The sequence below is a fragment of the Salvia hispanica genome, chromosome 4, assembly GCF_023119035.1.
Source record: "Salvia hispanica cultivar TCC Black 2014 chromosome 4, UniMelb_Shisp_WGS_1.0, whole genome shotgun sequence".
Lineage (NCBI taxonomy): Eukaryota > Viridiplantae > Streptophyta > Magnoliopsida > Lamiales > Lamiaceae > Salvia > Salvia hispanica.
This window is the reverse complement of record NC_062968.1, coordinates 4,522,573-4,535,989: the sequence shown is the minus strand read 5'-3', so window position 1 is coordinate 4,535,989 and position 13,417 is coordinate 4,522,573. Positions and strand designations below refer to the sequence as shown.

Here is a 13,417-nt window from a genome sequence, read left to right as displayed (position 1 = left end):
CAAGAAATTCCATTGAATGACTATAACGATTGTTTAATTGGAAACTCAATCGTGATTGTCTTGTCGTCACCATTATTCGACTACAATTTCCATTGTTAGGAAAGAAATGTTGTATTTCATTCCAAGACTCAATATCCCACATATCATCCATTACAATTAGAAACCTTCTACCCGACAAATATTGGTAGAGTTCTAAGCCTAATTCTTCTTCGCTCCTTTCACTTATTGTTTCCTTGTCTTTGTTAGTGGCTTGACAAACAATTTCATATAGAATTTCTCTTGTGTTGTAATGTTCAGAAATAGTAACCCAAGCACAAATATCAAAGCGCTCCTTAATAAATAATAACTTGTTCTGAATAAATAGTTTGAGCGAGAGCGGTCTTACCTATCCCTCCCATTTCTACTATGGGGATGACTTGGCGACTGGGTTCATCTGCAACGAGCTTTTCCATGATCCCATATAAGACATGATTAGATATCACAATCTTGCCACAACTGTTCTTCCCCGTGGTAGAAGAGACATTAAATGTACGTTGTTCATCACGGAGCACCACCACCTTCTCAGTGTTGGTTTCCATCGCCACTATCTTGATCCGATCCATTTCTTTTATTACATTTTGTAGATCTTGATACAACTTGATTGGATCCTTGTGACATCGAAAGAAATTGAAGAAGCGTCTGATTTTGGTTGCTTCGTATCTTCGGAGCTGAATCTTGTCTGCAATACGAGACTCGATAACATCTTCAGCCGCATAAGCTGCATCCACGATACGCATCTCCAGTGGATCTGCTTCATCGCTGTCAGAATAAGGGGATTTGTAACTTTTGAGAAATTCTAGCAGGAAGGTCACACTTTTAGTGAGAGATTGAATTTGGAGTTTTTTGAGAGAGATGGGTGGGGAATGATGGTGTTCTATGGCATCTATGATATTCATTAGAGAAACCAAGGCTGCATAGGCTGCCATGATCTAACCAAAAAACCCAGTGTTTTCTGATTATGTTGAGAATTTGATAAAAAATTTATATAGCTGATGAATTATAGCATAGGTGAATGGTGCTGATTAATGATGATAAAGTTAGTTGGTATTGGAAATGGGCCACTCATCCCTTAAAAGACCTCATAAGGGGGAGGGTTATCCACACTTATATAGAGAAGCTAGGATCATCACCAAGTCGATGTGGGCTAGAATTTAGAGAGTTTAACACGCCTCCTCACGTGTGGGCCGGAATGACACATCGGACTTCCATCACGTGGGTAGGCAAGAGAAGAGATAAAGAGATATAATCCATCGTCGACTTGGCTCTAATACCATATTAGAAATGAGCACTCACCCCTTAAAAAGCCTCATAAAGAGGAGGGTTATCCACACTTATATAGAGAAGCTAAGATCATCACCAAGTCGATGTGGGATAGAATTCAGAGAATTTATCAGTCGGTATGGAAATTTCAGAGTAGATTCAAGACAATTTGTAGGTTTTGTCAAATCAACTCTGACAAATTTGAATTCAAAGTTTGTAGGCTATAAGACGAAGTTTAATGCTAATTAAATTTATCCAATTAGCATAAAACTAATTATTTAAATATTTTGACCAATAAAAACATATTAGATATTAATAGTCTTATAATTATAAAATTACAGCAATAATAATTAATTATTTAGGTCATGCATGGAACGTTCAACCTCTTGCTTAACAGTTACTCAATCTACGAGATTTTTTTTTATGAATACACCATTATATTTCTGAAGACGTATTTAAAGGAGATGTGTAGTTCGAAGGTTTCCTTTTATATTTTGCACTCTCAACAACTTCCTCCTCCAAAAAGAGAGAAAATGCCCAACGACTTTAATTTTTAATATGGGAAAAGGGCATTTATAGGTGGTCTCACGTTAGACATTAGATGCTTTTAATGTATTGATTTTTTTTTAAAAAAAAATTATTTTATTTTATTTTATTTTCTTTTTAATACGTTGTCGTGTTGGAGGGTCTTTTCTTCTCAATGTTAACTTTAATTAAACTAGTATCACACCTATACTATGCACATCATATTATATTTCCTTTAAAAATGTGTATAATAACAAATTATTATGCATTAAAAGTAAAAATTATAAAAATACATTCTTAGAATTAGTACATAAATATTGACGACACAATGTTGCCAAAAGTTAAAAAATAAAAATAAAACTTTGTACTCCCTTCATCCTCCATTAGGAGTCCCGGTCACTTTTGCGCACTCGTTTTATAAAAATGATAATAAATAGATAAAGTGGAGAAATGAAAAAGTAAGAGAGAGAATAATATTGACAAGACTCTTCTCAATATTATTCTCTCTCTTATTTTGTCATTTCTCCACTTTAACTATTTATTACTCCCTCCGTCCCCCATAATTTGTCACCATTTGATCCGGCACGGGTTTTAAGAAATATAATAGAAAGTGAGATTTTTGCAAAACGAGTGCAAAAAAAGTGACTAAGACTCCTAATGCCGGACAGAGGGAGTATCTTTCATGATAGATTCTTCGTGTTTTCGTATCTCTTTGACCCGTGCTCTGTAATATACTACTAGTATCTCAAGCATTGCATTCGGGTCACAGTGCACGTCGACAAACAAAAATATCTATATAATTAATCTTGTAAATTTCTCCAAATTTAAATGGCATAGTAAAACCTCTCACTCACTCCACTTAATCACACATAAGCTCCCACTCACTCCACTTAATCACACATTTTTAGCTTTTAATCAAACATTTAAATGGCATTTAATTATACATTTTCAATTTAATATAATTTTTAAATTAAATGGTAATCTTGTAAATTTTTCCTAAACTTCCCTTTTATATATTGTATAGATTATACGAGGAGAACTTAATATAAAAAAAAGGAATATTAGCCTTTAATATCATAGAACTTTCAAAAAGTTGGATTTTTCCCACATATCTCTATATTTTATTATTCGTTTTCTAAATGTTGTCTTCCTCATCATCCATTTTTCTTATAGTCCTTGTTGCTTATGCTGCAAATGCTTTTAACGATGATGATACTAAAAATCCTAAAACTCATCTAGGGATGGAATTTTATGAACAAAACATTTTTGTTCATAAAATTCCATCTCTAGATGAGTTATCACCCCTACCAAAAATGCCATTATTGTTTACGTAATTTGACCCCCCAATATGAAAATCCTGACGTCGCTCTACCTATTAGCCTCTCACCCCAAAAACATCTCCATCCTGCCGGATTTCCTTGTCACGAAGACTTACCAAAACAAACATGAAACAAAAGGAAGAACATATGTAATTAGTGGAGTGATTGATACACAATTACATTGTCTAGAAATAGAATATATCCTACCATAAACACATTGTAATATGCCCTATATTAAGGGAGTCTTAGTGATGAATCAATACACAGAAACATATTACAATCATATCAATTTTCAATATGGTATCACGAGCGGGTGAGGACTCATAGAATTATCATCATCGTCCATAACCTTTCCCTACCCTCTATATTGTACCTGCAAAACCAGCCAGAAATCATGTCAGACACGGAGGAATTCACCTCCGACGACACCAAAATCTAAACCACCAGAACATCACACCCAAATCTGATAGAGTTTCCACCCGAATTAGCCACACAATTCGCAGAATTCTTAAGACAGAGCAACTCTGCCTCTGCCTCACCAAAACCAAAAACACCACCAACAAATCATCACCCTCATCACCCAGAATCATTGGGCGAAATCACCGTCAACCCGAAACTGAACAGGGAGAACTATCCTCTCTGCTCCAATCTGATGGATCGAGGAATCGGGGGAAAGGGGCTGACGTCTCACATAGATGGAGTTTCAAGCCCCCCGCCCGATCTGATCCTTCGTTCCCAAAATGGCAACAGCGCGACCACTGCGTATTTAACTGGATCATCAACAACATCGAGACGGATCTGATCAATGAGGTATCGCAATATGAAACAGCATACGACCTATGGGAAGGTCTCGCTGTTATATACGGCAGTGGGGCTGACCCGCTCCAGGTCTACGATCTACATCGGCAAACCAACATAGTCAGACAAGAAGGGATGTCACTTGAAGCCCTATGGAATAAGTTCCAAGGGCTGTGAATATCAATTGTGAAGCCAATGACCAAACAGACACTACGGTTGTACCAGTTTCTCACCGCATTGGATGACAAATATGATGCAGTAAAGAATGAGATAGTTAGGCGCGACCCTTTACCAACGGTGCGCGAGGCTTACGGAATTGTTCGTCATCGAACAACGACGCCATCCTTGGTGTTGGAACTGGAGGAACCGTGAAGGATGGAATCGGCTCCGGCCTTGCTGTTGTCGACCGTGGACGCTCCAATCAGCCGCCCAACACCGCTAATCGACCGTGGATCGACGCTCCGACGATGATAAAAGTCGAATAACGTGTTCCCACTGCGGCGGGAAGAAACACACCAAGGATGGGTGCTTTCACCTCATTGGATTTCCCGATTGGTGGGATGATATGAAGAAGGCAAGGGCGACGCGTGCACTGAACAGAAACGGCGGAGGAAGAGCAACACTTGCGATAACTGACCGGCTGCCGACATCGGAACTCCGGCGGGTAGCACCGGCACGGCACGGCGGGAGGTAGCCAACGGAGGAACAACGCACGCCGGAGAAGACATTGTTGGACTACCGCAGCGGAAGACACAGAAAACAAACAGGTCCTTAACAAATCTATTTAGGTAATTATGCATTCGATTCCAATTTCATGCAATAACCATAGATCTATAGATCACACATCAAATATTCACCTAAACATGCATATTCGACGTGAATTAAATGTTACCTCATAATCCGACATCGGATTGACGTTGTTTGCTGCACCTCCGGGCGATCCCTGGTTTACCGACCATGTATCTTCCGTACTATTCCCTTGTCCTTGATCATCCATCCGTGTGGGCGGATCTTGGATAATCAACAAATAGCTTTGAAGAGATCTAGGAAAACCAAACACAAAACACGAGATTGCCTCGATCTAATCCTATGAATTAGGATAGGTCAAGAACAAAACAAGAACCCTAAATCTCCCACGTGCTAGGCATGAAAATCGAGCCAAGAGGGAGAGAGAGAGAGAGACGCCAAGAATGGCGGCTAGGGTTAGGGTTTAGTGTGTGTTGTGTATTGTGTGGTGTGCTAGGGTTTCCCATACTCCTCACTATTTATAAAATAGACTTAATGGGCTAGTAAGGGGATCCATGGAATGATTTAGGTGTTGGGCTCACCCATTAGATAATTAACTAATTAAATCAAATGACACATGATTAATATATTATCAATGAAATATTATTTTGTTCCACTAAAGAATAATATTGCACTCCCACCTAAATCACCAAATTACAAGTAACTTGGGTCCATTTTATTTTATAATATTTCCCGCGTTTAAGATTATCTTGATCCATCAATTTAATTCTTTTGTCTGCTATGTGACTAGAATTAAATTAATTCTCCAAAGAGTTTTTCTAGTTTGAAACTTTATTTATTATTCGTGGAATAAATTCCAACTGCGCAGTTTTCTGAATAATAAATTCCTTTTTCAAACACCTCTTGGGGATCATCCCTTAGGGATTTAATCATACCACACTGGGCACGCGAATTCTATGAAATAATATTCCAATACCTTCATGTTATTCAATTACTACCACTCAAGATATCATGAACTTGAGTTACAAACAAACTCTCACATATTGATAAGTCAAAGTGGCGTATGACTGAATAAACAATATTGATATTAATTCCATAGACTAGAAAATACTAAAATTTCTGAAATATATTCTTACAGTAGATAGCAATAAAGAATACATTTCATATTAGATCCTTTCAGTGCTTTACCACACCGGTGTTACTAATCTTGTCTTAGGTAAAAGAGAATTATCACAAACACCGCAACCGTACCAATAGGTAGCCAAAGCCTATCTAGGTTGTGAATACGTTTTTCTTCTTACTAGATCTGGCCAAGTCCCCTACTGGAAAACTCATGAGGAGATTCATCGAATTTCCCTACTTGACCTTCTTAGTAAAAAGCCTTAGACTTGTTTATCATATTTCAATAATAAACCATTATATTATATTATTTATTCTCATAATTAGGTAAACAAGTGGACATGGCGTTTCTCGTATACATGCACAAGCTGACTGTACAAAGGCATGTACGCTCGAAGCATCTTTTAGTATACAAACCCCAACAGACATAGCCAGGGCATCGGCGGCTAGGGTGTGGGAAGGAGGTATCAATTTCCCTCTTTTATACCCTGACTTTACTGGAATTAAAAAACGACCCCAAAGTTTCAGTAAAATCCATAATGAACCCCGGAAAAGGGTCCACCTACAAGATGAACCCCATAGCTCTCAGTATTCTCAATTTGACCTCGGAAAAACCGTCCTCTCTAAAAACCAACCCCACACTTCCGAAAAATGCTTAGATGAGTCCACCAGTTTTTGTGCTTTTGCGAAAATAGCCCCAAATACCCCAGAATTGGAAATTGACCCCAATATCCCTTGCCACAATAAATTCCAAGCCCTTGCACACTCATCAATATCCAAAAATCGACCCAAAGACTATGAATGGATATTTGACTGTGGTGCTACTGATACTATGTCTTATGAATCCTCTGATTTTACTAATATTTCTGCTCCACATAAGAAGTATGTTCAGACAGCAAATGGAAATATAATTCCAGTCCAGGGGGCAGGCACGATCAAGATCTCTCCAACACTGCAGATCTCGAATTGCCTATATGTGCCTTTATTGCACACAAATTACTCTCAGTTAGTCATGTAACTAGCGAATTAAAGTGCAAACTTCTAATGGAACCAAATTTTTGTGTTCTATAGGATATCAAGACGGGGACGACAGTTGGGCATGGCATTAAACAACGAGGATTGTATTATGTGGACAAGATGGCCCAACCCGGTGTTGTGATGCTGACTCACGGACCAACAAAATCACAGGGTTGGCTTTGGCATCGCCGGTTAGGACATCCCTCCATAGGATATCTACGTATGTTTTCCCTAAATTAGCCAGTACTCAGTTTTCTTTCAATTGTGATACTTGTTTTTTTGCTAAGAGCCATAGACACTCGTATAAGCTCAATAATTCTTGTATGGAAGCTACTTTCTCTTTGATTCATTCTGATGTTTGGGGTCCAGCACCAGTTTTGGGTAGCCTTGGATTTAAGTATTTTTTGTTATTTATCGATGATTGCACGCGTTTAACATGGGTATACTTTTTAAAATCTAAATCGGATGTTTTTGAGAAGTTTACTCTGTTCTACAATCTTGTGCACACACAGTATAACAAGAAAATCAAAATCCTTAGGTCAGACAACGGGGGAGAGTTTGTTAACTCAAAAATGCAACAAATTTTTTTCTGAAAAGGGTTTAGTACATCAAACTACATGACCACATACTCCTGGCAAAATGGAGTTGCAGAACGGAAAAATAGAAAAATCCTAGAGATGACTCGAGCTCTTCTGATCGATTCACAAGTACCGAAAACCTTTTGGCCAGAAGCCGTAGCTACCTCAGTCTACCTACTTAATCGTCTGCCTACCCATATCCTAAACTTTAAAACTCCCTTCGATATATTCTCTACACAAAACCAAATTCCACCACCACTTACACTCGACCCAAAAGTTTTTGGATGCTCTGTTTTTGTACACATAACAAAACAAGACCGAACTAAATTATCTCCTTTTGCAGTAAAATGTGTATTCGTAGGATATGGGAGGGATCAAAAAGGATATCGGTGCTACGATCCAAAAACCAAACGACTTTACATTACTATGAATTGTGATTTCGTTGAAAATGAATATTTTATAGCCAATTAAGTAGTCAGGGGGAGGAAAAGGGATCTGAACCAGTTAGTGACCTGCTAAGTTGGTCCCCTAGCCCAACTCTAGACCATCCACTTCCTAGCCTTTTGCCACTGCCACCAAGTTCTGTGACAGAAGATGGTCCAACAGACGATGCGAGCTGCAGCACTACCGGGCCGTCATCGTCCCATGATCAACCTTGTGAATCCAGTGACATGGCCTCACCGTCAGACCCGCCTACGATTCCGGACGTTAGTAATCCTAAGAATAGTTGCACCACTTAGCTTAATACTGACCATGTGAGACAGGAAAATAAGACAACTGAGCCCACTGAGGAGCCAAGTGTGAGTGGTAGGAATTTTGAGCTACCATCATGGAGCACAAGGGGTGTACCACCAAAGAGATACTCACCTGATTGGAAGGGGCACAAAGAAAGGTACTCTATAGCAAACCTCTCAGTCGGACACCTCACTAAGATGGCTCGAGCTTTTGAAGTAGCCTTGTATGAAGAGGATCTTCCACGATCGGTAGAAGAGGCAATGAAACATAAACACTGGCGAAAGGCGATGAAAAAAGAGATGGATGCACTTCTCAGGAACAATACCTGGGAAAAATGCAGCTTACCAGATGGAAAGAAACCAGTAGGGTGTCGATGGGTGTTCACCATCAACCGACGGGCAGACGGGTCTATCGAGAGATACAAAGCACGGTTGGTGGCAAAAGGGTACACTCAAACCTATGTGATTGACTATGAGGAAACCTTCTCCCCAGTTGCAAAGATGAGCACAATCAGAACCCTGCTTTCAGTAGCTGCTTACAAAGATTGGAAACTGCACCAATTTGACGTAACAAATGCCTTTCTACATGGAGAACTGAAGAAGAATGAAGAGGTCTCTATGGACTAAAACAGTCCCTGAGAGTATGGTTCGGGAGGTTCTCGCAAGCCATGGCCAAGTATGGATACACTCAAAGTCAGTCAGACCACACTTTATTCATAAAAAGAAGAGGTGACCAGATGGCCTGTTTAATCATCTATGTGGATGATATGATCATAACAGGGGATGATGAAGATGAAATAGAGAACCTAAAGAGAAACTTGTTCCAGGAGTTCGAGATGAAAGATTTGGGAACTCTCAAATATTTCTTGGGAATTGAAGTACTTTGATCCAAAGAAGGAATATTCTTGCGACAGAAAAAGTATGTGTTGGATCTCCTAGCAGAAACCGGGCTCCTAGACTGCAAACCAGTAGACATACCACTTATGGTGAATCATGGACTAAAGTTTGAAGATGGAGAAAAGCTAGCCAACAGAGATGAGTATCAACGTCTTGTAGGCAAGCTAATATACCTCGCACACACAAGGCCAAACATAGCCTATGTAGTAGGAGTCATAAGCCAATTCGTGCACAAACCACAAGAAAATCACATGGATGCAACATTGAGGATAGTTCGCTATTTGAAGGGGACTGCAGGTTATGGAGTGCTGCTAAGAAAGAATGATGACCTCGAAGTGGATGGATACACCGACGCTGACTGGGCAAGCAACCCGATAGACCAGAAGTCTACTGGCGGATACTTTACCTTCGTTGGAGGAAATTTGGTCACTTGGAAAAGCAAAAAACAGAAGGTGGTAGCATTATCAAGTGCTGAGGCTGAATTCTGAGGAATCAAGAGTGGCCTAACGGAGATCATGTGGTTGAGGCGGTTACTCACTGAGATCGGTGTTCCACCTAAATAGAAGAGTCAGTTATTCTGTGACAACAAGGCAACTATCATCATCTCTGAAAATCCGGTCCAACATGACAGAACGAAACACGTTGAAGTAGATCGTCACTTTATAAAAGAGAAGATCGAAGGAGGAGTTATAGAATTACCATTCATTAGATCAGAGGATCAACTAGCAGACATACTTACAAAGGCTGTAAAACCAAAGGTGTTCAAGGAGGTCTTAAGCAAGTTAAGCATCGGAGATGCCGTTGCTCAACTTGAGGAGGAGTGTCACGAAGACTTACCAAAACAAGAATGAGATAAAAGGGAGAAAATATGTAATTAGTGGAGTGATTGATACACAATTACATTGTCTAGAAATAGAATATATCCTTTCCTGACATTGCATTTCCTCCCACGCATCAGCGGCGGCCGCCTCGAGATCAACGGGTCGACCATCCGACCTGACTCGCCCGCCATCGTCACGCTCCACCGCGTCGTTTCCGAGAGGGCGCTCAACTATAGGAGCAGAGAGAGGGTGACGGTTTGCGAGGGCGCCAGATTCGAGATCTACGTACGCTAGATATGCGAAGGTGTTGAAGGGCGTTTTAAGGAAATTGGATGAGGGCGATGACTGGAAGATAGAATGGAATGCAACTGCCTGTTGTCGGCTGGCGTCATGGAGGTGGCCGTGGAGGGGGAGGGGCTGTCCGGGGTCATGACTCAGAAGGTGGAGATGGCGGCGGTGGTGCAGAGGAGGAATAAGAGGAGGTGTTGCGAGCTGGAGGTGATGGAGGGGAGGCGGGATTGGGTGGCTGCTGCTGTAGCGAATGCGGCGGCGGAGATGGGGAGATGGAATGGGGGTTAAGGTAGATGTGGAGGCGGTTAATTTTGGGTCATTGGGTGATCTGTTTGGGGGTTGGACTTGGTTGCATGCTTTCAGCTTCTTCTTTAGAAAAAACAGATTTCTTTAGTTTGCTCAGTATTGTGGTCTTTTGGATGTTTGGATATTATAAATGTGAATCATTTTGATGTAATTAATTTGCTAAAGCTAGTTTTACCTAAGTTTCATTTCTTTTCAAATTTCAGCTACGCTAAGAGCATCTGTAATGGTGCCCGATTGGGAGGGCTGGCCTGTCCGACGGGATGGGTCACCGTTGCATGTGGTTCGTCGAATGTGGCGCAACCTGGGCGTGACACCAACTCGCCCCTGCAAATGGGCGTTGTTATAACCGTTCAAATTTGATATTTTTTCCTTTTTTAAATATCAGCGAATTATTTTTTTTTCCAATTTATTTTCAATCCTTGAAAAAAGAACGGCGTCGCCCCCAAATATTACCGATTGTTACCCTTTTTTCATTTTTAATTTTTTTTATCCTCGAGTCATTTCATCCACAAATCATCTATGAATACCCTATTCATTAAAAAATCACACCAAACTCTCAATATTTTCACTCTCTCTAAATTTCTCTCCACAATGTTCTTTAACAATTGTGCAAATATGTCCGCATCCAAACATGCTTCACAATCATTTTAGACGAGCAAACGAAGATATGAAAAAGTTCAGCGACATCTACGTCAATGAAATGAGGCGGAACGACAGTGAATCGAGCGAAGTCGATGTTATGGCTTCGGCCATGCTTATCTTCCAAAAAGACAACCACAAAGCTTTCAAGCATATCACTTCTTGGAAGAAGGTTCGAAATCTGGATCAGTGGGCAGATGACAAGAAATCCTCCTCAGGTTCCACTTCCAAACGGTCAAGGTCGCGAGCCGACCCCGACAAGGACAAGGCCGCAAGCCAGCTCATTGGACCTAATTTGGGTGGTTCTGACTCCAGTGCGAGTGGGTCCGGAGCCGGTTCTCAACATGGTCCAATTAGGACAAAGAAGGCAAAAGCTAGCCACAGGTGAGGACAAACCCAAGCCAAGCATCCCCCAAGCTCCACCCCCTCAACCGCCTTCTAATCTGACTATTTTATTAAGATATTTTACCCAGACAATTGCGGCTGACATTAGCTGGATGAATCCGCAACAAGAATGGGCGCATGGCAAGATGATTGAATCCCTCCAACGTCAATTGGACCTAACGATCATGCCGCCGCCACATGAGTAGTTTTAATTTTTGATTTTTAGTATTTAAATTATGTCAATTTTTAATTTTTAGGGTTTAAATTATGTAAGTTTTAATTTATTGGATTTTGTGATATTATTTTCTGAAATTTTAATGAAGTTTAAGTAATGAAATATTTTTATATTAATTGTATTTTTAAAGAATTATGAACCATGAATAGTTAAGGGATGAAATGAATTGTTGCAAGTGTTGTCCTTAGTTAATGGATAGAATAAAAAATGGTTAATTAAGAGTGGTGTGAGACCTATGAATAGTTAATGGCCGACTCTCCACGGATAGCGCGATTACTAATTCTCTAATTCCATTTGGAAGGGTTTCAAAATTATTGTGTTGTTTGTTTTTTTTTTTTTTTTTTTCTGAATGACAGTTGTTTTGTAGATTGCAGCTGGGATCACCTAATCCTTATCCTACTTCATCCCCTACTCCATCCCTCACAAGCATAAGTGAGAGGCCCACCATCATATTTTATGTTTGTGAGGGATGGAGTAGGGGATAGAGTAGAGTAAGGATCAGGTGATCCAAACTATGTTGATAGACGGCTAAATTTTTGATCGAGAATATCATCAATTTTGTGTCTAATCTAATTTTTCTCGTATATTTTGAAATTGGTACGCAATATTATAATTGTGTCATTCTTACCTAAAAAGCATTAAAAATTTACATCAACCATTAGATAAACAATACCTGTTGGTCCATATTTGTACCATCTATTTCCGTTCTGTATTATAGAAAATTAGGCTTGCGGAACGGGAAGTTGACTTTTTAATCCCAAATCCAATATTTGGTATTACAAAATATTTGGATTATGAATTGAATTACAATTTTAATTTCTCGCAGTTTTATAATTTGAATTGCATATCAAAAGTAATAAGGCTCCATTTGTTACATGGAATTGGAATTGCAGTTCTATGGAATTGAATTGAAATTCTAATTACATACCATATCCTATGTTTGGTAAAATGAAGTAATTGATATGAAATTGAATTTGAAGAATCTGTGCATGCAATGTACGCACACTATACACAAAATACACTAACACACTTTACACAAAATACATATACTGTTCACAAATACACACACTACACACTATATACAAGTGTGTGAAGTATGTGTGAAATGTGTATAGTGTGTGATGTGGATATATAATGAAGCTATCTAATTTTATGACTATTTGAAATTCTAATTTTCTACTTCTGATATAGAATATAAATCGTAGAATTGAAAGATTTGGAATTGCAATTTAATTTCAAATTCAAATATTTTTATGGTACCAAACACCGGAATTGGAGATGCGACAACGCAGATTTTGATAAATATAAATGAAGTGAGATTTTGTGAGAACCTTCATACATAAGAATGTCGAAAGACTACATCTGATTAAAATTTATCAATCTCCAATTAGGTGAGTCCGCATGAGCTTTACGTGAAGAAGTGATACTTTATTTACATAAATAAATTAATTGGATAAGTTTATGAATAACTCTAAAACCATGTTAATGCTTTTGAACAACGCTGGAAATTTATTGTTTGCTGGCAAATGTATGGCCATTTGCAGTCAACGGCTGCATAATTATACTTCTAACATAGGATAGGATTTATAATTAGTATTATTACCAAACATTAAAAATATTAATCAGTAAAATTAAAAGGCCAATAATAAAATTAAGACACTTGGTCAGAAAAACAATCCTAAAATCGAAAAAATATCGATAGAATTAG

The 13,417-nt window shown here is 39.1% G+C and overlaps 1 protein-coding gene across 1 annotated transcript in view; it reads right to left on the bottom strand.

Annotated features, from left to right (window-relative positions):
- Nucleotides 1-965, bottom strand: part of LOC125220208 (protein HLB1-like) — a 6,156-nt gene extending 5,191 nt beyond the window's left edge. The window contains exons 1-2 of the mRNA XM_048122373.1: nt 386-965; nt 165-249 (exon numbers count right to left, since the gene is read on the bottom strand). Of these exons, the coding sequence (XP_047978330.1) occupies nt 165-249; nt 386-965 (665 nt within the window). The remainder of the gene's footprint in view (nt 1-164; nt 250-385) is intronic.
- Nucleotides 966-13,417: the final 12,452 nt, after the last annotated feature.